At 52.0% G+C, this 27,714-nt stretch overlaps 1 protein-coding gene across 1 annotated transcript; it reads left to right on the plus strand.

Annotated features, from left to right (window-relative positions):
- Nucleotides 1-932: 932 nt before the first annotated feature.
- LOC142827748 (cytochrome P450 2K1-like) lies at nucleotides 933-25,729 on the plus strand. The gene is made up of 9 exons (XM_075923370.1): nucleotides 933-1,217; nucleotides 14,215-14,377; nucleotides 16,096-16,245; nucleotides 16,772-16,932; nucleotides 20,113-20,286; nucleotides 20,375-20,516; nucleotides 21,402-21,586; nucleotides 22,155-22,296; nucleotides 24,529-25,729. The coding sequence occupies exons 1-9, from the start codon at nucleotides 1,032-1,034 to the stop codon at nucleotides 24,714-24,716; spliced, it is 1,491 nt and encodes a 496-aa protein (XP_075779485.1). The 5' UTR covers nucleotides 933-1,031; the 3' UTR covers nucleotides 24,717-25,729.
- Nucleotides 25,730-27,714: the final 1,985 nt, after the last annotated feature.

Here is a 27,714-nt window from a genome sequence, read left to right on the forward strand (position 1 = left end):
GTCTTGTCAATATGGGAGCATCGATCTGGATCAGCAGAAGCCCGGCTCCAGCCCTACCCCATCTAACTCACCTGGCCAGTGCAGTTAGGGGGAGTAACTATTGGTAACAACAAGACAGCGTGTGCTTGTGTGTGTGTGTGTGAGTACATGAGTGTAATGTATCATATGCATATGATAAAGTATTGATTGGTCTATGTATGTTCAATAAATACAGTGTGTTATCTTATCCCCTGAAAAAAATCCATTTTTGCTTCTTTTAAGCACAACACGCAGACTGGCAGTTGGGAACTGCTGACCTAGAGGAAGGGGCAGCATGTGGGGGGGGGGGGTGCTATTCACCCCCACAAGGCTGAAATAGGCTGATACCTGCACTAACATTAAATCCACGCCCACATGTCTTAAAGGTGAAGTTTTAAGATGTATGCACATTATTTTCCAATATGCAAATTAACCATTTTGATTTAAAAATTAATAGGTACAAGTTCCTTAATTTTCTCACTAGCTGGTGGCAACTCTAGAACAAGGATCATTTCTAAGCCAAACTGAGCGAATGGTCCCAATATTATCCCCCATGGCTCACCACACCCCATGCTCACTATCTTTCATTAAAACTGATGTGTGGTCAGTTACTGTGGCCAAGACTGACAGTCAAATGGCAGCCAGCAGAAAGGCAGGTGACATACAGCCAGGTATGAGTGAGACCATTCCATGGCAGATGTCCCAGTGTTCTACTCAAACCCCAGTTACACTAGAACCAAGATAATTCCAGTAAATCAGATCGTCCAGACATTCCATCTACCAAACTTTTTAAAGGAAGGAGCTGCAAATAACATTTCCATACTGAATGGTTTTTCACTGGCAATTATGGGGTTAAGCTAGGCATCATGAGTTAGGGAGCGGAGTTACAACCTGTAGCAAACAGACATTTTAAACAAAAGCCAATCATTCAGTTTGCAGACACAGCTGCTTTCTCCTGCATTCTTACCATATTTTTTTAATTCCTCCCTTGCACAAAATCTATTACCAAAAGAATGATTCTGGAAGATCCAGTTGTCTTACTGCTGCTGTTTGCTGTCACTTTTATTTCTATTTTCACTTTCAGAAGGGAGTGGAGTAAGAGAACCTGCCTCAATTACCCCCCAGGACCGAGACCTCTACCTGTCCTTGGAAATCTACACCAGCTGAACCTGAAGAGACCGTACCGAACTTTGCTTGAGGTAACACTTTCAGATGAGGTGGACTGGGCAGGCTGTCCTCGATCTCACCATTGCAAACGGCAGAGGGAGGAATGCAAGTTAAGCAAAATATAGGAGTCCCCAGTTTTAGTGGTCCTGCATATTGGGAGGGGAACCCCCCAATGCAGACAAAGTGAGGATAGCACAGCTTATGTGTTAGTGAGTCAGTTAGAGACAAATCATTGATTTACCACTGTGGTATGGGCCCCTCTTCCCCAAGCCACTACTGGGGTTTTGCAGCAGGTCTCAGTGGTAGGGAGCCCGAGCCAGGGGCCCACAGGCTCCCTCCTTTGCTGCCTTTATCTAAAGCTGGTCCAACTTGTTCTCTCCATTTCTTCCTCTCCACCACCTTCCTTTCATCCTCTCACTCTCCCTCCCAGCCTCCAACTGCTGAGGCTTTTAAAGGCCCTCAGAAAGACAGCAGAGAAGTCAGCTGACCCCAATTTGCCTGAGCCAGCTCCCTCCCAGCAGCACCTAATTGTGCTGCAGTTCTCTACTTTTCTAACAGGAGTTTTTCCCTTTGGGACTGCCTTTTCGCCTCTCTGCACTCGGGTTCTGTGGGTGCCATTCCCCTGCCCCACTGCAACTCCTGGGAAGGAGGAGGAGGAGAGGCAGCAGGGTGCAGAAGCTGCTCTCCCCCTTCTCCCCCCGCTCCCGCTCCTGCTCCTGCACCAGCCAGAGCCCTCCCCACCTACCCAGCCGCCCTCCTGCCTGCTGAGGCCTGCTTCCCTGGACACTGCTCCAGCCACCGCTGCTGCTGCTGCTTCTCACCACCACTTGCTGCTGCTGCTGCCGCCTGAGGGGAGAGGGGGGGCCTGCCGGCTGCCCTTCCTCTCCCCTCCTCCACTGCTCCGGAGAAGAAGGACCCCACCAGCACCCACCACCCGGAGGCCTGCCCCACCTGGCTGCTCCCCGCCTGCTGTTGCTGCTGCTGACTACCTGCACCCCACCAAGGAGGACAAAGACTGCCGGTTGGACTGTGGAGGGGGTTTGTTTGCAAGAACTGAGCTTTTTACCTGCTCCTGGGGTGGTGGTGGACAGAGACACCAGGAGGGGGGCTGGGGGAGAGGCATAGAGCCCTCCCCCTAGTCCAGCTGCCCCCCCTCCCATACCACCCCCCCCCACAACCCCCTCCACCAACCCCTGCACCACCAAGGAAGCGCCCCTTGGTGGGGCTGGCTGTTCCCCCTGCTAGTGCCACCTGGAACTGTCTTTGCTGCGGCAGTGGGCGAGGACTGAGCCTCCCACAAGCGCTTGTGGGCGAGCTCCCTCCCCCCCCTTGGACTTGGCCCCCTTCCCTCAGCAGTGTTAGGTTGGGAGCCCCCCCCCTTACCTTGGTTCCCTTGCCCTGTTCCCCACTCTGTTAGCCAGTTCTGTTCCCTTCTCCCCTCCTCAGTTTGCTGACTAGCTCAGCTTCAGTTTGTTTTCACCTGCCCCGCCCACATTCAGCCAGTGCTCTGTCTCGCAGCCCCTACTGCCCTATCCTGCCCTGCTAACCCGATGCCCCTCCTCCCCCACCCCCCCAGAAGTCCTGTAGCCCCACCCAGAGCTCTGCCCCCTGCCTGAGCGCTTGTGCCCCCCTCCCCCCCCTTTTTAGTTACCCTCCCTTCACATCACCCCTGCCGCTCAACAGCCCCATAGTCCTTCTTGTACCCCAGTGCAGCCGGAGGAGCCGGCCCCCGCCCTGCACCCATCACCTTGTTCATTGCCTGCCCTGCCAGCACCCTCCTCCTCTGCTTCCAGCCTTGCAGGGAGGACAGGTTGCTGGCCTCTTAGGTTTCCAGTCTACTACTCCTGGTAGAGCCCTCCCTCCCTGAAATCAGTTAGTGGGAGGGAGTGGTTGGTTCCCCCCCTCCCCCTCCTTCCCTCTCCCTCTCCTCCTCCCCAATTGTGTACCCCCCCTTTTCCCTCGCGTGCCCCCTCCCTTGCAATAGCGCCCTCCTCCTCTGCCCTAGTCTCAGCAGGGAGGAGTGGCTGCTAACCCTTCCCTTTTACGGTTGCCCTTCCTTGGACCCAGTGCCCCCCCTCCTTCCAACCCCCCCCCTCCTTCCATTGATGCCCTCCGCCCCCGCCTGCTGTTTGGTGGGGAGGAGTGGTTAACCCCCGCCCCCCCCGCCCACAGTTTGCCATTTGCACCTCCCTCCACCCACTCCCCAGGATGGAGGAGACCCCCGTCCCTGATGGTCCCTCGGTCCCATCAGTGCCATCGGCCCAAGCAACTGCTGCGGCCGACCTCCCTACCCCCGACCCGAGCTCTGCTGCTGCCACGGCTGCTGCCCCCCCTGACAAGGGTGGATCCTCTGCCTCGGCCGGCAAGAAAAATCGGGGAGGGAAGAAAGGCAAGGGCCCGGCCCGGAAAGCCGACCCCTCCGTGGCCAAAACTGCCCCGCCCGCTGCAGCCCCGACACCGGCTGCAGCTCCCCCCCTCCCTGCTGTTCCCCCCACCGGCTCTGGGGGCGATCCACCTACAGCCCCCAGAGCGTACGCCCAGGTGGCCGCTGCCGCCCCCCCACGTGCCGGGTCATCCGCCCCGACTGCCGCCTCCAGCTCCATCCCTGGCGGCCGGGGCCCCTTTCCCGCCATGACCAGGAGGCACGGCGTCCGCTGCCTCCTGGTCGCCGCCTCGCCCCACATGGAAACCTACGTGCGGGCGATGGCGAGGGTGGTGGGGGCCTCGGCCGTGGTGGCGGCCTCTAAGATGTACGGCAAGGCGGTGTTCTTCCTTGCCTCGGAGGCCGCCGCCCAGGAGGCGGTGGAGAGGGGCCTGGCGGTGGGGGGCGTGCACGTGCCCCTCGAACCTCTGGAGGACCTGGGCGTACGGGTGGTCCTTACCTCCGTCCCGCCCTTCCTCCCTAATGCCGCCCTGTTACCTTCCCTCTCCACTCTGGGGAAGCCCATCTCGACCATCAGCCCTCTCCCGCTGGGCTGCAAGGACCCCGCCCTCCGCCACGTCCTATCCTTCCGCCGGCAGGTACAGCTGCAACTGCCGCCGGCGGCGCGTGGCGGGGAGGCGCTCGAGGGGTCCTTTATGGTGCCCTACCAGGGGGCTCTCAATCGAGTCCACTACTCCTCGGGGGAGACCCGGTGCTTCCTCTGCCGGGCGACGGGGCACGTCCGGAGGGACTGTCCCTTGGCCCGGTCGGGGGAGGCGTCCGGGACCTCCGGGGTCCGTGAGGACATTGGCCCCACCACCGCCAGTCCCCCTGGTAGTCTGGCCTCCGCGGCCGCCCCTCCTCCAACCGACGGCCCTGCTCGGGAGCCGGAGGCGCCCCCTCCGACGTGCCCGAGCGGGCAGGCAGGCCCCGCCTCTACTCAATCTGTCCCTGCGGGGCCCGAGGAGGAGAGGGTGGCGCGGTTGCCGCCGGGCAAGGGAGAGGGCCCTCCCCAGGTGGAGGTATCCCCCTCCTTCCCTCCTTTGCCACAACGCCCTCCCCGAAAATCAAACGTGCCCCCCAGCCTTGCCCCTGCTGACCAGCCCTCCACCTCCACCTCGGAGGACTGGACACTCGTCCGGGGGAAGCGCAAAGCCCGCCGTTCGCGGGCTTCCTCTCCCCCCTCCGATGCGGAGGGCGGGAAGGCCCCCCGAAAGATCCCGAGGGGGGCCAGCGCTGTCAAAATCCCCCCCGGCGAGCGTCAGCAGGAGGCGCCGGCCGAGGAAGCCGTGGCAGCGAGGGGGGACAACCATGTCCCCCCTGAGGAGCCTATCCACGAGGAGGCCTCTGATGGAGCCCCCCCGGCCCAGGCTCCAATTGCCCCCCCTTCCGTCCCCGCCGAGGTAATTGGTGCCTTGGTGGCCGGAGGGGAAGGCTCCGGGGCCGAGGGGATGGAGTTGAGCTCCATCTTTGAGGAGATCGAGGCCCTGGGTCTGACCCCGCTCACCCAGGGGGAGGACGACCCTCCGCCAGCGGGCCTCGGTCTGGGCGGCGACTCCGTGGCGCCGCCCCCTCCTCTCCCCAACCCCGTGTCCCAGGTGGCCGACCCCATCCTCACGCTCGGGGCACCCCTGATACTGCCCACTGGCCCGGCCGACTCGAGCGCCGGAACGGATGCTGCCGAGCCCCCCGGGGCGACAGCTGGCGCCGAGCGACCGAGTCCAGGGGCTGAGGGTGCCCCCCCTCCAGTAACCGGGGTGGGGCGGTCATCCTCCCTTCCCGTTGGGGGCCCACCACAAGATACCATACTGGCCGACGCCGAGGCACTAATACTAGCTTTTCCATCTGAGCCCGGCGTCGGCGCGGACCCCCCCGTTCCTGATCCCGACCCCCAGGTCCCCATCCGGGAAGCGCCGCAGCCTGGTGGAATGGCCACGGGGGACCCCTTCCCAGACCCTGCCTGGGATTCCGATGCCCCCCCACGTCCCGATCCTCCCCCCACCCCCGCTTCTGCCCTTTACGAACCCATCTCCGGTACCGAACCCTCCCCTGTTCCCGATCCCTCTCCTACCCCCATGTCTGCCCCTTTCCCCAACCCTGACCCATCATCCAGCCTAGAGCCCACCCTCCCCCCCACCCCTACCGTGGAAAACACCCCTCCGTTGCTGTCCCCCCACCCTTTTCCCATCCCGGCCCCGGCCGTGTCACCCGATTCACCCCTACCACCTCCCCAAATGTCCGCTAGTGCCACCCCCGCGAGGGCCGTCTCATTCCCGCTAGCTATGGGCGGCCCTCGGGGGGTTGTTTTTGTATCCCCAGTCCCCGATCTGTTAGGGGCTGCCGTGTTCCCTCCGCCGCCTCCTCCCTTGCCGGGGTCGGGGGCGGGCAGCTCGGCGCCAGCCGTGTCGGCGCAGCGACGGGGATCGGACCCCTGTCTGCCCGCCTCCGTGGCCCGTGAGCTCCACCTGGGGGCCCGGACGGAGGAAAACCCCGGTTCCCCCTCGGCGCTGAGGAGCGAGCTGCGCCAATTCCTCGCGGACAACCGCGGGGCAAGAGGAAAGGTGCAGCTCGCCCTCCAGCGCTGGGGGGACTTTCATTCCATCCTTCAGGCCACTAGAGCCTTGTTGCAGCAGGGGAGAGGGGCCGATAGGCAGGACGACGCGGCCTTCCGCCGGGCCCGCAAGTTTCGAGACTCTCTCCTGACCTTCGGGTCGGGGAGCGGTCTGCTGCCGGGCCCGCGGGGGGCCGCCGACTCACCTGCCCGCAAGGATCCACCCCAGCCCTCAGTATGACTTACGCCACCATCGCGACACTGAACGCCCGGGGCTGTAGGGCGGGTCTCCGCAGGAGCCGGGTGCTCTCCTTCCTCCGGGAGGGGGGGTACTCGGTGGTTTTCCTGCAGGAGACCCACACGACTCCAGCCGTCGAGGCTGGCTGGCGGCTGGAGTGGGGGGACGGGGTGTATTTTAGCCACCTCAGCGCTCGCTCGGCCGGGGTGGTCACCCTGTTCTCCCCTGCCCTACGGCCCGAGGTGCTGGGGACCGCCGAGGTTGTCCCGGGCCGCCTGCTGCACGTCCGGGCCCGCGTGGAGGGGCAGACGTTGAACCTCGTCAACGTCTACGCCCCGAACGCGGGCCCGGACCAGGTCACCTTTTATCGGCAGGCGGCCACCTTCCTCGGCACTTTGGATCCTCGCGAGTGCCTGGTCCTGGGCGGGGACTTTAACACCATCCTCGATGACCGGGACCGTGTAGGACTCGCGAACTGCCAGGCCGCGGCGGACGTCCTCAGGGAGATCGTGGAACATCACTCCCTGGTGGACGTCTGGCGGGACCACCACCCGGACGACAGTACCACCTTCACTTACGTCCGGGTGGGGAACGAGCGGTCGAGCCACTCCCGGTTGGATCGCATCTACCTTTCGCGATTCCATCTGGCACGAGCCCACTCCTCCAGCGTCCGGCCGGCCCCGTTCACGGACCACCATTTGGTGGCCGTGAAAGCCTCTCTGACGGCGGAGAGGCTGGGGCCGGCCTACTGGCACTTCAACAATAGCCTGCTGGAGGATGCGGGCTTCGTGGCGTCCTTCCAGGAGTTCTGGCAGGCCTGGCGGGGGCAGCGGCCCGCCTTTCCCTCGGCGCGGCGCTGGTGGGACGTGGGGAAGGTGCGCGCCCGGCTCTTCTGCTGTGACTACTCCCGGGGCGCCAGCCGGCGGAGGGATGCGGCGATAGAGCAGTTGGAACGGGAGGTGTTGAAGCTGGAGGGGCGCCTGGCGTCCGCCCCCGAGGATCCACTCCTCCGCGAGGCGTACCGGGAGAAGCGGGAGGAGCTCCGGGCCCTGGAAGATCACAGAGCCCGGGGCGCCTTTGTTCGATCTCGCATCCACCTCCTTCGGGAGATGGATCGCGGCTCCCGTTTCTTCTATGCCCTGGAGAAAAGGAGGGGGGCCAAAAAGCACGTCACCTGCCTCTTGGCGGAGGACGGCAGCCCCCTCACGGACCCGGCGGAGATGCGCGGAAGGGCCAGGGCCTTCTACGCCAGTTTGTTCTCCCCGGATCCGACCGAAGCCGACGCCTGCAGGGCGCTCTGGACCGAGCTCCCGACGGTCAGCGCGGGCGACCGAGACCGGCTGGAGCTGCCTCTCACTCTGGCCGAGTTCTCGGAAGCCCTCCGTCTCATGCCCAACAATAAAACCCCGGGCATGGACGGGCTGACCGTGGAGTTCTACCGCGTGTTCTGGGACGTCCTCGGCCCGGACCTCGTCACCGTCTGGGCCGAGTCCTTGGAGAGCGGGGTCCTCCCTCTGTCGTGCAGGCGAGCGGTGCTCGCCTTGCTGCCGAAGAAGGGGGACCTCCGCGACCTACGGAATTGGCGTCCCGTCTCGCTCCTCAGCACGGACTACAAGATCGTAGCAAAAGCCATCTCGCTGCGACTGCGGTCCGTGCTGGCGGACGTGATCCATCCCGACCAGACCTACACCGTCCCGGGCCGTAGTATATTCGATAACTTGTATTTGGTCCGGGATCTCTTGGAGCTCGGGCGTAGGGATGGCTTGTCGTTCGCCCTCCTGTCCCTGGACCAGGAGAAGGCGTTCGACAGGATGGACCACGGGTATCTCCTGGGCACCCTGCAGGCCTTCGGCTTCGGGCCCCGGTTTGTGGGTTTTCTCCGGGTGCTGTACGCCCTCGCGGAGTGTCTGGTCAGGCTCAACTGGACCCTGACCGAGCCGGTCAGCTTCGGGCGGGGGGTGCGTCAGGGGTGTCCGCTGTCGGGCCAGCTGTACGCTCTGGCGATCGAGCCCTTCCTCTGTCTCCTCCGTAGGAGGTTGACGGGGTTGGTGCTTCGGGAGCCGGAGCTGCGGCTGGTCCTGTCGGCGTACGCCGATGACGTGCTCCTCGTGGTCCGGGACCCGGGCGACCTGGCGCGGGTGGAGGCTTGCCAAGCCGTCTACTCGGCAGCCTCCTCCGCCCGGGTCAACTGGGTCAAGAGCTCTGGCCTGGTGGTCGGGGACGGGTGACGGGCCGGCTCCCTCCCACCCGCGCTTCAGGCCATCAGGTGGAGCGCGGGTCCGCTGCTCTATCTGGGCGTCTATTTATCCGCCACGCATCCTTCGCCGCCGGAAAACTGGCAAGGTTTGGAGGCCAGGGTGGGTGAGCGGCTGCGGAGATGGACAGGACTGCTCCGGTGCCTCTCCCTTCGTGGGAGGGCGCTGGTGCTCAATCAGCTGGTCCTGTCCATGCTCTGGCACCGGCTCAACACCCTGCGCCCGCACCCGGAGGTCCCGGCCAAGCTCCAGAGGGCAGCTTTGGGGTTCCTTTGGCCGGGACTGCACTGGGTCTCTGCAGGGGTCTTGTCCCTCCCCCTGGAGGAGGGGGGCCAGGGCCTGGTCTGCGTGCGCAGCCAGGTCCGGACCTTCCGCCTCCAGGCCCTGCAGAGACTCCTCTTTAGTGCAGGTAGTCCGGCATGGAGCATTTTGGGGCACGCCTTCCTCCGCCGCCTCCGAGGGCTCCGATACGACCGGCAGCTCTTTTTTATCCACCCGAGGGGTCTTCCGCGAGACCTCTCAGAACTGCCGGAATTCTACCAGGACCTCCTCCAGACCTGGAAGCTCTTCTCGGCGACCAGGTCCGTTGTGGCCTCCGAGGGAGCAGACCTCCTCGCGGAGCCCCTGCTCCACAATCCAGCCTTGTGCGTGCAGGTGGCGGAGTCTCCCTCGGTGCGCCGAAGGCTGATCCTGGCAGAAACCACCATGGTCGGGGACCTCCTGGACTACGACAGGGGGGACTGGGTGGATCCCCGAGCGCTCGCTCAACACATGGGGCTCTCCACCCTTCGAACCCCCCTGCGCCTACTCCAGGAGGTGAAGGCGGCTTTGTCGCAGCCCGCTCGCGATCTCCTACAGAGAGCCCTGCGAGAGGGAACGCTCCGCCCCTCCCCTCCTGCAAAGCCTCCGTCCCTCTTTATTGGGCCCCTGTCCCGCGGGCCCCCCCGGCCTCCCCACCCTTGGACCCCCAGCCGGCTGCAAAATCTGCAGCCGGTCTGTTTCCGGACCGCGCCCAGGGAACAGCTGTACACGCTCGTGCTCCACGCTTTGCATTTCCCCACCCTCGTGTCCCGCCCCGATACAAAGTGGCGGGACTACCTCAGACCTATAGAGGGTGGGGAACCCCGATGGGCCAGCGTTTATTCGACCTTAATTCCGCGGCCCGTCGGGGACATCAGTTGGCGGCTCCTCCACGGAGCCGTGAGCACGGGCGTGTACTTGGCGCGGTTCACCCCTATCCCAGACACCTGCCCCTTTTGCGGCGTGAGGGAGAACCTGGCGCACGCCTACCTTGAATGCGCCAGGTTGCAGCCCCTATTCCGGCTCCTCCAGAACCTCTTATTGAGGTTCTGGCTGCACTTTTCCCCTCACCTTTTTATTTATGCACACCCAATCCGTGGCCCCACAAAGTCGCGAGACCTCCTCGTCAACCTCCTCCTGGCCTTGGCGAAAGTTGCCATCTACAACAGCAGGAGGAGGATGCTAGACGAGGGGGTTCTCTGCGACTGTGGGGCCTATTTCCGCTCCTCCCTCGTGTCACGAATCCGGGCAGAGTTCCTCTGGGCGGCGTCCACTGGCTCCATCGACAGCTTTGAGGAGCAGTGGGCGCTGTCCGGGGTTCTCTGCTCGGTGTCCCCATCCGGCTCCCTTATTTTGAACCTCTAGCCCGCACTTCTTGATCCTTTAGTCATTATTTGTCCCAAGAAATCAATTGAACATGGGTCCAGTGTCCCTCCCATAAGGTTGGGGAGGGGCTTTTAGAAGGTGGGCGGGCTTCGCCCGCCCACCATCCCATGATTTCAAATAGGCCCCTCTCTGTAGCAGCTCCCTGGCCTGACCCTGTCACACCACTGACTTCAGTGGATCTGTGATCAGTCCCTTCATTCTGGAATTTGTATGTATGTTTATTCAGCCTATCCAGAACTTTGATCTGTGCTGGTCATCTGCTGTCACTCAACCTGTGCAAACTAGTCACAGATGCAGCCTCTGACTTACAAGGATCTGACCCCAGAGGCTCAGGGCTCAAACCCCTCTCAGCATTGAGGCATCTGTGCTGGCACTCCAGCACCGCTGCCACCCTACTGTGGGGCTGGAGCACACAGAATGTACTAGCTTGGGCCCCCCTGGGCTCTGGTGAGCAAGGGGAATGTGGAGAGCGTCCTTCTCCTTCTCAGTTGGGGATAGGGACGTGAGATAGAATGCAACTGAATAGCCAGGTAACCATATCAAACTGTAGTGGTTACACAACTATTCAATAGTCCCCGGGTGTGGGGCAGAAGCCACTGTGCTCCTGGCCCCACTCCCAGGGAGCCCCTGCTATCTTGCACTGTTGCCTCTCTATCAGCAGTGGGGGGCAGCAGCAGCCCGTCTGTCCCAATGGAGGGAGGCTGTGCCAGCACCCCACGGAGCAGTCTTTGTTCACAGCAAGACTGGGTCCGTCATGAACCTCCCAGCATCCTTCCCTGCCCCTCAACCCCGCTGCCTCTGCTTTTAAGGCAGTTCCCTTGAGCACTGGTTCCTGCCTGTTGTCCCCTCCTTAGATACAGAGGCAGCAAGTAGGGATGGGAATATGTTTAGTCGCCAAGATTAACTGATAAACCCAGGCTTGTTGGTTAATTGTGCAGTCGACTACATGTTGACATCCCAAACGTCAGGGAGAGTTTGTTTAGGATTTTTTTGCCTCTCACTTATGTATGGCCCCTGACTGATTTTTCTGTGGGTCAGTGGTCCCTGGCCTAAAAAAGGTTCCCCACCCCTGAAGTAGATAGTCAGTTAGTGTGCATCTACACTTCACTGTTATTTTGAAATAACTACGACAGCATCTACACAGCCATTCCGTTATTTTGAAATAATTTCAAAATAACAGATGGCTTATTCCAACTTCTGTAAACTTAATTCTACAAGGAATAACACTTATTCCGAAATAGCTACTTTGAAATAAGGCGTGTGTAGACACTCTACTGCTGCTATTTCAAAATAGCCCCTCACTAGGGCCATTCTAAGTTGCTCCTCCCCAATGCCTCCTTGGGCTCTAAATCGGAGTCTGCCTCAGATTAGTTTTGAAGCTTCCCAGCAGTGCAGACGTGCTATTTTGAAATAAACTATTTCGGTATAACTATTCTGGATTAGTTTATTTCAAAATAAGTATGCAGTGTATCCGTACCATCAGGGACTAATTGCTGACTTCCCATTGACTTCAGTGTATCTGCGATCAGGCCCTTCATTCTGGAATTTGTATGTATATTTATTCAGCCTATCTAGGACTTTGACCTGTGCTGATCATCTTAAAGCAGCATTGCACAATCCCGTCACGGATACGAGAGAATGGGACAGAAAAGTTTATTAGTGATAATAATCAGGGCTTGACAAACGGTGGCGAAATCTACTCGCGAGCCCCGCATTGCGCCTGTGCAAGACCCTCATTGTATGTGCGCGTGACCCCAGTGAATGGGGCTGTTACCCCAAAAATATTCTCACTTGAGACCACCCAGGGTTACACTAGTATGGGTTTATTTCCACTAAACAGAATGAAAGAGGAGAAAGCAGCCACCAAAAGTTTAAGCTAAAGAAGACAGAACTCTCTCTCACACACACGCATACAGACAAGCAAGCAAGCACACACCCCTCCATTCATTCACTCATTCACACCCATTCATTCCTGCCCTCAGGCAATCACACATTTACACAGACATATAGGTTGCAGAAGAAACCAACCTATCAGTGGAAGTAAAAAGAGAGGGTCTCACATGTGCTCCTTCTCTTTATATAGTGTCTGAATGGCTCCTGTGACTCATTCACCTTGTCATCAGGGAGCATGCCCAGACTTCTCTTTATCCAGCATGGAGCATGCCAATTATGCGATGACTCATTGCCATGTGATCCATTGTTCCAATCCTTCTTCAAACACACTCACACTCTCTCTCCATTCACTCAGGGGAGAATGCAGCTTAGGGAAAGTTACAGGCAAGGTGGCTGCATGTTACAAAGATTACAGTATACAATAAGTTTGAGAATTACACATATTACAAAGTTTGACAAAGATCACAATGAGTTACATTTTAAAACCTTAGTCCTTACAGTTTGGTGTAGTTTCAGAAAATCCATGTACATGAATCAAGTAAGCTCAGGAGGAGGCTTTTTTATGCAACAGGAGCGACCAGCAGAAAGCTACTTGCCACGGGCGAGTAGATTCAGTGATTTGTCGAGCCATGATAATAATTAACAATATTTGCAGTACAGGCTGATCCAGGGGGTGGGCAGGAAGGGGCCAGGCTGAGGGTGCATTTATCCTGTCTGGCATGGCCCCATACCTCATGTAAGCCCCCTGCCTGCAGTAGGAACAGGTGAGCCATTGCTGGGGATAAGCCCCACTGGGTTTACCCACTCTCACATGGAGGTGCCATGAAGCCCTTTTAGCGAGCATTGTTAATCATGAGAGGTGGGGTGAAATAAAAGCAGACAGAACTTATAAGCAAATCATTACATGAGGCTTACTAGCAGATTTAACATGGCATTGCTCCGATGTGGAGATGGGAGCCAAGGCGCTGGCAGGGGCTGCCTGAGGCACATAGGGATGCAAAGGTTTAGTTGGGGGCAGCTCTCCTTGGCCTCCCTGGTCCGTGTAACTGGATAGGGGAGGGGTGGCACGCTGGTGAGGTAGGGGCAGGTGCCTGGCGCTGGCAGCAGTGGCAGAGATGGCGGTGCATGTTGGGGGAGCCGCGGTAAGAGCTTGTGTGCCACGTTGCTGCAGGGCTTCTCCCTGGCCCATGCTGCAAATGGAGCTGTGGCCAGCAGAGAGTCTCTGCTGCCAGACAGGGCAGAGAGGAGCCCCCAGCTGCTGCAGCTGCGGCCCCAGGGAGGCCCAGAGTTCCAGTAAGAAGGTAGGAATTAGGGAAGGAGAATCCCTGGACTCCGTGAAGAGTTGGGGAGCACAGGGAATCTTCAGCCTGCGGAAGGAGGGAATCCCCAGGCCCTGTAAGGAGTGTGTGTGTGGGGGGGAATCCATCCCCAGGGGGAATCCCCAGTGCCCCTTGAGTTGCTGAGGGGTGGTGGGAGGGAATCTCCAGGGCCTGGGTGAAGCAGCGCAAGGGGTAATGGAAGGAGGGCATCGCTAGGCCCCCTGAGGAGCCATGGGAGGGAGGGGAAGGAACTCCCCAGGCTCCAGTTGAAGTGATGGAAATCACTAAGCCCTTTAGCCATAAGAGCCTCACAGTGGTGTGGGGAGGAGGGGTACAATCTGCATGAAGCTGTGTGGAGCGGTGGCACTTGTTTATTCAGTGACCGGGGAGGGATCACATGAGGATTACCTGTTGTGTTCCCTCCCTCTGGGGCATTTGGTATTGGCCACTGTGCATCAGACAGGTATTGGGCTAGACGGACCATTGGTCTGACCCAGTATGGCCGTTCTTATGTTCTTCTGTGCAGGCAGAAGAGAAAAAAATAGCTCTTGCTCGTGTGCTTTAAAATCAAATTGACACCTTCCAGTTGGTCTAACAGCATGGAAACTGTTAGAGTGGTGTTATAACAAAACAGCTAATGTTTTTATACTCTCCCTCTGATTAAGCTGTCTGAGAAATATGGCCCAGTCTTCAGCATTCAGATGGGACCAAAGAAAATGGTGGTGCTGTCAGGATATAAGATGGTGAAGGAGGCTCTTGTGAACCAGGCAGATGCGTTTGCAGAAAGGCCCAAAATCCCAATATTTGAAAAGTTAGCAAAAGGACATGGTAAGATTTCTTTCTCTCTTACCTAATTGTAAGACAGTTCTTTGCTCTGACCACTAGAAACATTCTTCTTCTATCAGGGATCTGTTTGACAGGGATGAGAAAGTGGAACAATTTGGAGAGCATGCATATTGACTTGTATACTTTCATGAAGTTTTGTTGCTGGCAAAGATAAGCACAACAGACTGGGGAGTCCATGCAAAAATGTTACATCCAAACAGTCTTTATTCAACAGATGGAGTAAATTCATTACTGCCTATGGGTGAAAGACAGAGACATAGAATATGCAATTAAAAAAAAACAAAAAAACAAAATCTGAGATGAAGAGTAAGGAGATGGAAGACCTGGAAGCAACTGTCTCCTACTTTTTGCAGGTATCATTCTGGAAACACTGCCCAAAACCTATGAATGTCATGACAGTTACAAAAAGTCTTACAGAGAAAGAAAACAGGTGTAGTAGTTCAGGACAGCGATACAGTACGTTCAGGATTTACTGGTGTGGCATTTTAACAGATTTTCTGCTCTGTCAGTGATGAGAAATGTTTGGCCGTGTGTTTTCGTATGCTCTTAGTATATTGAGCCAGCTTTGCATGGATAGCTATCATAATAGACTTTACCAGAACCTCCAATAATCACAGACTCAGATAAGACACAAAGGCATCAAAGGCAAAGGCATCCGTGTTATGTTTATTGTTGAATGAAGCACATTAATAGTTGTTTGTAGCCAGAAGGCCTTTGATCCCCTACGTATTTGTACCCAGGGCAGTGGACACGGCTTAATTAATAGTATGGATTTTACTATTGCTCCCTAGGCCGGCCGAAGTGTTAAGTTGAACTACCCCAATATTTATAGACAGAACTGAACAATTTATTATACACACTGGCAATTTATTTTTCACATTAATGACACATTTGATACCTTTCCTTGTACTTCACTGGTTGTTTTTCTACTGTTCTCATGGAATGTATTTACCTACTTCATGTGCTTTTCTTAGTGCTAGCAATTCTAGAGCCAAAAGACAATGACTTGCAGGCAAACATTTACTTCTGACAGGTCTTGCATATCCCATGAAAACACTGGAACTACTGGGCTAAAAGTTACACGGTGCTTACCACTAACCCTACCTCCGCCACTTTCACTGGGCTCAACATGTGAGACAGGCAAGTGAATACTCTGGGCCATGGATTGCTCTAAGGCTTAGGCAGGAGACAGGTGTCCAGATGCCTAGAATGAGGCCTAAAGGTAGGATCTTGGGGAATGTTTACCCTGAAAAATTCAGGCACCTACAGAGTTTGGCAAGATTGAAGTGGAACCTGAAGTTTGGATTTAGGACCTGAAACCTGTCGGTGTTTTAGGCACCTAAGTACCTTAGTGAATCCCACAAGAGCTTATATAAAACCATGGAAATGTAGGGATGAAAGAAATTCTGAGGTCATCTAGTCCAACACCCACTTACAGCATGAAGGCAGGGTTAAGTACACACATGTCTTAGCTAGACACATGACTCAGTGCATGACCATATAACATTGAAACCAAACCAACCTCTGTAATAGTTATCCAATATGCATGATTAATCACTACTTGCCATAGACAGCTCTGAAATGGTAGCCTTTGGTATTTGGAAAGCTGAGCATAATGGACACTTAACTTTAGTTGTTTTCACTATAAAAATACAATTAACTGAAGCTTGTGTTTGGTTGGGGGTTCTTTTGCATGTCAGGTATTATTTTTGCTCACGGTGAAAACTGGAAAGCGATGAGACGATTCACTCTCACGACCCTCCGGGATTTCGGGATGGGCAAAAGGACCATTGAAGACAAAATCCTGGAAGAATGTGATTATCTGATACAGGAATTTGAATCCCACGAAGGTGAGCACGTGTTGAGCTTTGCAGTGAGATTCTGGTGATCATGCAAAGTCTCTCAACACATTCAGGCATGTGAAGCCTTCTTTCTGCCATGCTCATGGAGTAGCCCCACTTGGAAACTAACTCAGCCCTGACTCTTTTACCTTGATTCCAACTAGTCCGAACTTAGGGAAGGAGGCTGAGCCACTTGGAGCACATTGGTGGCTGTGTAAGGAGTAGGAAGTGAAGATGCGGAAAGGATTAGCCTAATAATAACGGGCCTCTTCCTTGTTAAGGCAAATCTCAGATTGACTCTTAGGGAAGTTTGATCTGAGGATCTCACACAAGAGAAAGGTTTAAGGAGTCTTCCTGCTCTGCACTAAACATTGCCTCTACTTAAAGAAGCCCAGAGACTGTTCCCTTCCATTGTGTCAAGGAATGCAAGTCATGCCAAAAGGGGTCAGAGGAGAGATGTTGATTCTGTGGTTTCAAGTAAAAAACCTATTAGATACCAACAAAATGATGGATGTTGCCACTCAATGTTTTTCAGGAAGCTCCTTTGACACCACTGAGATGATGAATGTTGCTGTTTCTAACGTCATTGTGTCGATAATGCTCGGACACCGATTTGATTATAAGGATCCTAAGTTTCTGCATCTTATCCATTTAACTATTGAAAATCTCCGGCTTTGTGGGAGTCCCACAGTTATGGTAATGTTAGTACATATTTGGGATTTTAGAATATTTCCCAGAGAGAAATCCTAATTCCAGATTGTCCAATAGTGTGGTGATTGGAGCACTCAGTTCAGGTGTTGGGACAATCAGGCCAGGCAGTCCTTTGAAACTAGGTGTCTCATATCCTGCATGAATTCCCTAAATTTAGGGCTATTGGCTCTTGCAGGAAATTGTTTTTTTCTCTCCATCCCTTTCAAATTTGAGCAAAAAATCCATCCTAGAGCTACAAAACCTTTTCTATTGAAAACGTCATCAAAACAGTATGCTTCTTTGAAAAGTCCTGATTTTAGTGAATTTGAATGTTCTGATCAAACCATTTAATCTAAAACTTCCTGAGCCGCTCTAATCTCTCTAACAGGAAGCAGCACCATATGATCCAGAGGAAAAAGCAAGAAACCCTTATGGCAGGCAACTATTTAATAAACAACCTACAGTGAATAACCTGCCCATGAGAAATCCTGCCCATAAATTTTCCCGCCCTCAGATAACTGACTGGCTTGTACCTTAAGCACCAGAGTTATATAGGCAAGCAACACGGGAATGCAGGGGCAAGATTAGAAAGGCAAATGCACAAAATGAGATCAAACTAGCTACAGGCATAAAGGGAAACAAGAAGACCTTTTATAAATACATTAAAAGCAAGAGGAAGACCAAGGACAGGGTAGGCCCACTGCTTAGTGAGGAGGGAGAAGCAGTAACAGGAAACTTGGAAATGGCAGAGATGCTCAATGACTTCTTTGTTTCGGTCTTCACCGAGAAGTCTGGAGGTATGCCTAACGTAGTGAATACAAGCAGAGAGAGGGTAAGTTTAGAAGATAGGATACACAAAGAACAAGTTAAAAAACACTTAGGAAAGTTAGATGTCAGCAAGTCACCAGGTCCTGATGAAATGCATCCCAGGATACTCAAGGAGCTGATAGAGGAGGTATCTGAGCCTTTAGCTATGATCTTTGAAAAATCATGACAGACAGGGGAGATTCCAGAAGACTGGAAAAGGGCAAATATTGTGCCCATCTATAAAAAGGGGAATAAGAACAACCCAGGAAACTACAGACCGGTCAGTTTAACGTCTGTCCCAGGGAAGATAATGGAGCAGGTAATTAAGGAAATCATATGCAAACACTTGGAAGATAATAAAGTGATAGGGAATAACCAGCATGGGGTTGTGAAGAACAAGTCATGCCAAACTAATCTGATAGCTTTCTTTGATAGGATAACGAGCCTTGTGGATAAGGGAGAAGCGGTGGATGTCATATACCTAGACTTTAGTAAGGCATTTGATACGGTCTTGCATGATATTCTTATTGATAAACTAGGCAAATATAACTTAGATAGGGCCACGATAAGGTGGGTGCATAATTGGCTGGATAACCGTAGTCAGAGAGTTGTTGTTAACGGTGCTAAATCCTGCTGGAAAGGGATAACAAGTGGAGTTGCACAAGGGTCTGTTTTGGGACCCGTACTGTTCAGTATCTTCATCAATGATGTAGATATTGGGATAGAGAGTACGCTTATTAAGTTTGCGGATGATACCAAACTGGGTGGGGTTGCAACTTCTTTGGAGGATAGGGACATAATTCAAAATGACCTAGCAAGTTAGAGAACTGGACAGAGGTAAACAGGATGAGGTTTAATAAAGAGAAATGCAAAGTGCTCCACTTAGGAAGGAACAATCAGTTCCATACATACAAGATGGGAAGCGACTGTCTAGGAAGGAGCATGGCGGAAAGGGATCTAGGGGTCATAGTGGACCACAAGTTGAATATGAGTCAACAGTGTGATGCTGTTGCAAAAAAAGCAAATATGATTCTAGGTTGTATCAACAGGTGTGTTGTAAGCAAAACTCGTGAAGTCATTCTGCCGCTCTACTCTGCACTAGTTAGGCCTCAGCTGGAGTACTGTGTCCAGTTCTGGGCGCCACATTTCAAGAAAGATGTGGAGAAATTGGAAAGGGTACAGAGAAGAGCGACAAGAATGATTAAAGGTTTAGAGAACATGACCTATGAAGCCAGGCTTCATGAACTGGGCTTGTTTAGTTTGGAAAAAAGAAGATTAAGGGGGGACATGATAGCGGTTTTCAAATATCTAAAAGGATGTCACAAGGAGGAAGGAGAAAATTTGTTCCTCTTGGTTACTGAGGACAGGACAAGGAGTAATGGGCTTAAAGTGCAGCAGGGGAGGTTTAGATTGGACATTAGGAAAAAATTCCTAACTGTCAGGGTGGTCAAATATTGGAATAAATTGCCAAGGGAGGTGGTGGAATCTCCCTCTCTGGAGATATTTAAGAACAGGTTAGATAGACATCTGTCAGGGACGGTGTAGACGGAGCTAGGTCCTGCCTTGAGGGCGCGGGGCTGGACTCGATGACTTCTCGAGGTCCCTTCCAGTCCTATCATTCTATGATTCTATGATATCCTTTCTAACACCATCTCAATTGACAGAGTTATTAAAAGGCCAGTGACTGGTCTACAGCAGCTCTCCCATCATTTCCCCTCATCATCATAGCAGCACCGGTAGTAGCAACAGCATAAAATGTTATGGTGAAAAGGTTATAAACACACCTTAGGAGTCTAACAGGCTTAACTATTGGCACATAGAAATATAATTGTTGTTCTCAATCTATATCAGCCATATGAAAGAGGAGGTTACTTCAAAGAGTTTTTTCATTGACCCCAATGGCAGTTTTGCATGTGAAAGGCTAATAAAATCAAGCCCCATTATTTACAAGGTATCTAAAAGGGCGTCACAAGGAGGAAGGAGAAAAATTGTTCTCCTTGGCCTCTGAGGATAGGACAAGAAGCAATGGGCTTAAATTGCAGCAAGGGAGGTTTGGGTTGGACATTAGGAAAAACTTTCTAACTGTCAGAGTAGTTAACACTGGAATAAGTTGCCTTGGGAGGTTGTGGAATCTCTATCTCTGGAGCTATTTAAGAGCATGTTAGATAGACATCTATCAGGGATGGTTTAGATGGTAGTGGGTCCTGCCATGGACTCGATGACCTCTCAAAGTACCTTTCAGTTCTAGTGTTCTATGAGTCTATGATTTATCACCTCAATACATACTGCTAAAAAGTCACATGTTGATCAGGAATGATTTGTTAACCATTATAATCTGCATTCCCTCTTTGCTAACTGTGCTATATTCCCTTCCTTTAGCTGTTCAATATGTTTCCCGCTCTTGAATTCCTACCAGGAAATCACAAGACTGTCTTCAAAAACCTTGAAGAACTCTACTCCTTTATTCAGCAGACATTCGTCGAATACCTGAAGCAATTGGATGCCAATGACCAGAGAAGTTTTATCGATGCCTTTCTCGTCAAACAACAGGAGGTTACAATGGGAAAGGAAGGGGTGGTAAATGTAGATTTTCCCTGATTACAAATATTCCTTAAACACTAACAGAATGTTGTATTTGCAGGAAAAATCTAATCCCGATTCCTATTTCAAAAATGAAAATTTGCAAAGCCTGGTGAGTAATCTGTTCACGGCTGGTACGGAAACAACTTCCACCACACTCCGCTGGGGCCTTCTACTTATGATGAAATACCCAGACATTCAGAGTAAGATTTTGGAGCCCTTCTGACTATTCATCATGTCTTTTGCTCTGCTCCATATGTACAGAGTGTGCTTTTGTACAGACTGTCTCACACATATACAAACTCCACAGCTGTCAAATGTAAGACCTCTGGCTTGATGTCGTTCCCTTAGCATGGAGAGCAGACAGATTGGCTGTCATGAAAGTAAAAGATACTACACTTATAAAGGGAATCCCTTAGAGTATGTCTACATTAGCCCCATAGTTCGAACTAGGGAGGCTAATGTAGGCTTTCAAAGTTGCAAATCAAGCCCAGGATTTAAATATTCTGAGCTTGATTTGCATCTTCCCGGACGGTTGTCATTTTTTGAAATTTATAAGTCCGGACTAACTGGCTGTGTCTACACGCGCAGGGGCCCGGTTTTTCAAATTTAACTGGTAGTTCGATTTAGGGCTTTAATTCGAAATACTAGGTCCCTGCTGCGTGTAGACGCGGGCAGTTAGTCCAGACTTGTAAATTTCAAAAAATGGCGACCGGCCGGGAAGATGAAAATCAAGTGCAGAATATTTAAATCCTGGGCTTGATTTGCAACTTTGAATGCCTACATTATCCTACCCTTTGCACCGAGATTGTACCTTCTCTGCACACCACTGGCTACCCTGTCTAGAAGAGACATGCTCATCTCAGCCCCCAAATTACCCATCCGCAGTTTGTTCAATTTCAGCTTTGGCAACAAAGGTTACCAGCAGCACCATGTTAGAAACAAGAGGTTTGTTTTCTGAGGAGTGTGGATTATATTATTTAGCAGGCATCCGTTGCATGTTTTCTTCTCTCTGTTTAATTTCTCGTAGAGGTTGCCTCGATGGTAATATACTGAGCACCTGCTTTCGTTCTCTTTCAATTGTTCAGAAAAAGTCCATGAAGAAATTGAAAGAGTTCTAGGATCTGCCCGGCTTCGTTATGAGCATCGGAAACAAATGCCATATACAGACGCAGTCATGCATGAGATTCAGAGGTTTGCTAATATCCTTCCAATGAACTTGCCTCGTGAGACTACAGAGGACGTTAGACTTAATGGCTACGTTATTCCTAAGGTAAGTTTTAAGAGGTACTTTAATTACCAGGACTTTTAAACTCACCAGTCAAAGCAGAATAGCAAGGGATTATTTAAATTCCTCCAGATAAGAAATCACATGACCTCCTTCTCTTAGACACCGTGGTGATCAGGGGGTTGAACCAGGGACCATCAGCACTGAACGTCTATCATCTCTGTTCTATCATGGAACTGGCAGCAGACTGAAATCTCTGTCAGCGTTTGGGCTTCGCATGTGGTGAGGATTTCACTGAAACCACCTCCTGCCCAAACAACAGAGCCTAGCATCTCTTATCCATCACAGTCAGTTTCAGTTAATGTGGCAGGAAGCCAGCCACTCCACTTTGGGCAGCGTATTTGGTTTAATTGGACAGCTCCCATCCACAGACCAATCAGTCTTTAAACTTTCTAGCTGCTGAGCCCCCCCAAAAAATGGCTTGAAGACAATGTTGCCAAAAATGGAAGTTTTCCACATTTTTTTGGTTGCCAAGAAATTATGTTTTGATTGAAATCACATTATGATGGAAAAGTTCTAACAGTTTTTGTTTTTATTTTGTGATAATTTTCAGGGTACTTATATCATCCCCTTGCTGGCCTCTGTGTTACATGACAAGACTCAGTGGGAGAAGCCTGGTGAATTTTATCCTCAGCATTTCCTCAGCACAGATGGAAAGTTTGTGAAGAATGAGGCATTCATGCCTTTCTCAGCAGGTAACTTCTCTTCAAGGCCAGCAGTTGACCTTTGTCTTTTATCTACTCCATTCTAAAACAACATGCTGGAACTCTGTCTGCCCTTGTATTCAAGGAAGGGCTGGGCAAACCTCTCTTGGTGGTGCTTTGCAGTTGGCTGGACAGAGACACTCTAGAGCAGAGGTGGGCAATAATTGCTAATGGAGGGTCAGTCCAAGATTTTCAAAAGTGGTCAAAGGCCCCACTCTTCCACGGTATTAATAGAGGAGGTGTGGGATCTGGGATGGAGGTTGGGTACAGAAAGGAGCATGGGGTAAGGGATTGGGGTGCAGGAGGGAGACTGGAATCTGGGAGGATGTTTGGATGAAGGAGGCAATTGTGTTCAATGGCAGGGTACTGGGGCACTGGGTTTTGGGATGTGACCTAGGGTAGGAGGGGATTTTGTTCTCGGTCAAGAGATCGGTGTGCCAGATCTGGGAGGGAGTATGGGTGCATGTGGAGCAGCGGGGCAGAAGTGGGGGGCAAAGAGTTGAGAAAGGGAGGGGCTAAGGTTCCAGAGGCAGGCTCTGGCCAGGAGACTTACCAGCCTGCCTGCAGATCTAAAGGCTTGCAAAGTTTAAAATATTTCTGCCTGCTCTGCCATGTGCTTGAGTGAGTAACTGAACAGAGGGTTGTGCTTCGTGGCTGCCTGTTAGTCACACAGGCAGCTCCCATTGGCCAGTTGCAGGCCAGAAACTGGCCATTGGGTCTTTGCTAGGGTTGGGGCCAGCGTCTGAATCTTCCCCTCTTTTCTTCCCCCCTCCCTTCCAGACTCATAAGGAGAAAGTAGCTGAGATTTTGAGCAGCGTGCGTGGTTGCAGGGCAAGCAGGGGAGCTTTCGTGGGGCTCCCCACTGCCTCCATGGGCCGTATCCGGTGGCTTGGTGGGCCGGATCTGACCCACGGGCTGTATTTGCGCACGCCTGCTCCAGAGCAATGCTAGATACTCCTTGTCTCTGTGAGTTGAGTTTGCTAATTCCATTGTACTTCTAAACCCTGCTGAGTAAGAGACATAAAAGGACTAAGGAGAAAAATTACACTGTTTCCAAAGATGGACCAAAATCCAGAACCAAACCCTCTGAAATCTTAGAGGATGTGGAATTTGAACCCCAAGCCATGGGAGAGCAGGAAATAGGTTTTGAAAAAAGTTATCATTACTATTCCTTAAGCACGTTAGAATAGTCCTTTGAGTGACTAGAGCTTGCTACATTTCCAGTCTTTAAGCCAAGAGTAGTCAAGGAGGGGCCACTTAATGAAGTTTGGTATTGGTCATGGGCCGGCTCTAACCTCCACTCAAGAAGGGGAGAGGCCTGGAGACTAGCTCCCCCCTCCCGCCATTTGTCTGGGGCTTGGAAGTAAAAACAGAGCAAAAGATACACGGCGCCCAGCCTCACCACTATCACATTGCCTGGCAGCGACCCAGGGTTACTACAGCTATTTAAAGGGCTCCCAGTCACGATGCTCCTCCAGCAAGGACCTGAGCCACAAGCCCTTTAAATAGCAGCAGCAACCCAGGTGCCTGCTAGTCAACGTGGTAGCGGAAGGTCAGGGAGCTGCACACTCTTTAAATAGCAGCAATGGAAAGGTCTTGCAGCTGGCAGACCCATCACTGCCATGTTGCCTGGCATCCTCCCGAGATTGCTGCAGCTATTTAAGACTTGCAGCCCTGGCCTCTGCCAGGATAGCACCATGACCGGGAGTCAGGAGCATTTAAATAGAATCCTGCTGCCTGAGCCACTGCCTGGAAATTTGTTGGCACGTGCAGCAGGGTATAAATAGAAAGTAGCCAGATGCAGTTCAGGGGCTGGATGAAAGCATTAGGCAGGCTGGATCCGGATCTTGCCCAGTTCTGCGTTAGGCTGTTCATAAGGTTAATGCCCCTGTCCATTGCATAGGGGCACTAGCTGACTTGGCTGATCTTCTGGACTGGTGGACTGCGCAAGGCACTAGGAATGGGAAACTTTTGCTTTCTAGTCCTACCTCTGCCTGGTACCTCTGGTGTGATCTCAGAGGTCACTTATCCACTTGATGCCATATGTTCCCCTCTGTAAAATGGGGGTGATAACTCTTGCTCTTTGAGACTGGTGTTGTGAGGATGAATTAGCTCATAAAAGCTAAGCACTACTCTACAACTCTTGTGTAGAATTAAAAACCAAATCTGTTATGTTATGTATACTTTTTGAAACACTTCCATCCTTGATTCATTTTATTACAGGTCGGAGAATCTGTGCAGGCGAGACTCTTGCCAAAATGGAGCTCTTTCTCTTCTTTACAAGCCTCATGCAGAAGTTCACTTTCCATCCTCCTCCTGGAGTTACCGCTTCAGACCTGGACCTCACCCCAGCCGTAGGGTTTACCACGCCCCCCATGCCTCATAAGATATGTGCTGAGTCACGTTTTTAGAGCCCGTTGCCTTGGGCTGGGTTTAACTACAATGTTTTGCACATATAGCTATGCTGATCAGAAAATCACATTTGTTGTACCTATGCCAGCAACATGCCTCCAGCTTATGCTGGAGTCTTCCTGATGTTGTAATTTATGTTGTTCAGGGGGATAGCTTAAGCATCCAGGCAAAATAACTCATTTTACTAGCATACCTTTTGTCTCCAATGTTTGTACCTTGACAAGCTAACAAATGTTTTAACTAAAACTGCACGAGGATTTCAACATTTATTGATATGTTAAAAGTACACTTTATTTCTGACTGCAAAGAAGCCCTGCAAGAAAAAAACTGAGGCAGGGGTAAGGCCAAAATTTTCAAACTTTCCCAAATTTGTTTATAACTCATTTGCCAATTGCACTGAAGGGTTTTTTTGGGTCACAACCCCATACCAGGATTCTCTTGTCTCCCCTTAGTGTGTATCCTCCCATTTTCTGTCATTCCTACTTCTCTATAACCGTTATCTTCTTTATGTCTGGAGATAAAGTCTTTCAGGGTATCAGAGGGTTTAAAGAAACACCTGGCAGGAAATAATTGATTACAACATGAGTGTGTAAAACCCATAGACCTGAACCAGGAGAAACCACTATAAAAATGAGTTGCTTTGTTTTGATTCTCTGGGTTAGTCCTGCCAAGCAGTCCTGCAGCATCAGATCACATCTGACAGAACCCAGCTCTCTCCACTCTCCCATCCATCCAACTGGCCACTAGGTTGATCCAAGCTTCAGATTGGTAATGATATCATAATTGGAGGGACTGTGTGTGTGTGACTATGTGAGTATCTAAACATAAATGAATAGTGATAGAAATGTAGCCGTGTTAGTCTGGTGTAGTCCTGTATTTTGTTTAAACAATGCTGATTCTTGCATTATATCAATAAATATAAATGCAATATATCAATAAATGTATCAATAAATGATATAAATAAATATCATTATATCAATAAATGTGGCATATTGCCTTATCCTCTAAAAAAGATCCTATGTGCTTCTTATAAACATAACACTTCGTCCTACATTGAGGACAAGGGGCTGGACTAGAACTAGATGAACTACGGAGGTCCCTTCCAGTCCTTACTTCAATAAAACCTGGAGTATAAATTCTAGAGCATTGTGTCCAAATCGGCTTTTCCCACCCCACCCCCAATTACAGAAAAGATGTGGACGCATTTGAGAAAGTCCAGGGGAGGGTAACAAAAATGATTAGCAGGCTGGAGCACATGAGGCTGAGGGATTTGGGCTTATTTAATCTACCAAAGAGAAGAGTGAGGTGGGATTCAACCTTTAACTACCTCAAGGGGTTTTCCAAAGTGGGTGGAGAGAGGCTGTTCCCAGTCATGACAGATACAAAACAAGGAGCAATGGTCTCAAGTTGCAGTGTGCGAGGTGTAAATTAAATATTAGGAAAAACTATTTCACTAGGATGGTGGTGAAGCACTGGAATGGGTTACCTAGGGAGGCGGTGGAATCTCCATTCCTAGAGGTTTTTAAGTCCCAGCTTGACAAAGCCCTGGCTGGGTTGATTTAGTTGGGATTGGTCCTGCTTTGGGCAGGGGGTTGGATCCAACGATCTCCTGAGGTCTTGTCCAGACCTAGGATTCTAGAACTGAAGAACCCATCACTTCTTTAGTAGTTTGTTGCAGCGGTTAATCCTCCTCCCTGAACAATTCATTCATTGTTTCAGAGAGGCAGACGTATTAGACTGCTTCAGCAAAAACAACAAGGAGTGTGGTTTCACTTTAAAGACTAATAAATGTATTCGGGTATTAAGAGCATAAGCTTTCATGAGCTAGAGCTCACTTCCACAGATGCAGTCTTTTCTTGAGGTTTTTCTGTCTGAGAAAGGCAACTTGCAAGTCTGAAACAGTGTTCTCTGGGAGATTAAAATGCTCCCCACACTGGCTTTTGGATGTTGCCATTTTTAGTGTCTGACTTGTGTCCGTTTATTCTTTTGTGTAGAGACAGTCCAGTTTGTCCGATATACCTGGCAGAATGCCACTGTTGGCACATGCTGGCATAAATTACATTTATAGATGTGCACGTGAATGAGCCTTTGATGAGAATGTGGTTAGATCTGTGATAGTGTTACTAGGGGAGATGTGTGGACAGTTTGTTGGTCATGGGGTTTGTTGCAGGGATAGGTTCTTTGATTAATGTTACTATTGTGGGGTGTGAAGTTGGTGGTGAGTATTTGCCTCGGGCTGGGGATCTGTCTGTAAGTGTGGACAAAGCAGCCTCTCAAGGTCTGTGAGAGCGAGGGATCATCACCTGTGACAAGTTGTAGTCTTGTGACGATGTGTGGGAGAGGCTTTAGCTGGGGGCTGTAGGAAATGGCTAGTGGTGTTCTGTTGCTTTATTTGTTGGGTCTGTCCTCTAGGTGACAGATTGCTAAAGCCAGGTGGATACCCAGAGGCCATCTAGAGCAGTGGTACCCGACCTTTTTTAAACCATGGACCAGCAAACCATTCACAAGCTTTTGGTGGACTAGTAACATTTTATTTGCATGTTTGCATATTCATTATGCAAATATGAATATTCAAATATGCACATAAAGGGTTACCAGTCCACCAAAAGCCCTGGCCCCCAGAGCTGCTGCAAACAGCCAGCCTCAGCTCCAGCAGTTCCCATGTGGCGGGCAGATGCTGCAGCTGAACCTGGCTGTTTGCAGAGGCTCTGGGGGCTGGGGCTGGAGTACGTCCTGGCCTCCTAAGCCTTCCAATGCCAGCCTTAATCCCTAAAGCTCCCCACCTCTCCACTACCCCCCAGAGCCAGTGTCTGACCCGAGTTCCCTGCACCTAACCCCCCATGTGCCAGCCTCCTCCCCTCAGTGCCTCCCAGTGCCAGCCCCCATCCCATAAGCCTTAGCGCCAGCCCCCACTCCTTAGAGCGCCCCACCACCAGACCCTCAGTGCCAGCCCGTTTCCAGAGCCCCATTGTACCCAACTCTCCCAGAATCTCCCCC

The sequence above is a fragment of the Pelodiscus sinensis genome, chromosome 3, assembly GCF_049634645.1.
Source record: "Pelodiscus sinensis isolate JC-2024 chromosome 3, ASM4963464v1, whole genome shotgun sequence".
NCBI classification, from domain to species: domain Eukaryota; kingdom Metazoa; phylum Chordata; order Testudines; family Trionychidae; genus Pelodiscus; species Pelodiscus sinensis.

What these genes read in the sequence shown, in the direction of transcription:
- LOC142827748 (XM_075923370.1), top strand. Translation starts at nt 1,032, where the DNA reads ATGATTCTGGAAGATCCAGTTGTCTTACTGCTGCTGTTTGCTGTCACT. An exon ending in AAAGTTAGCAAAAGGACATG is followed by an intron (nt 14,378 to 16,095) that starts GTAAGATTTCTT and finishes TTTGCATGTCAG; the next exon opens with GTATTATTTTTGCTCACGGT. An exon ending in GAAATACCCAGACATTCAGA is followed by an intron (nt 20,517 to 21,401) that starts GTAAGATTTTGG and finishes TCAATTGTTCAG; the next exon opens with AAAAAGTCCATGAAGAAATT.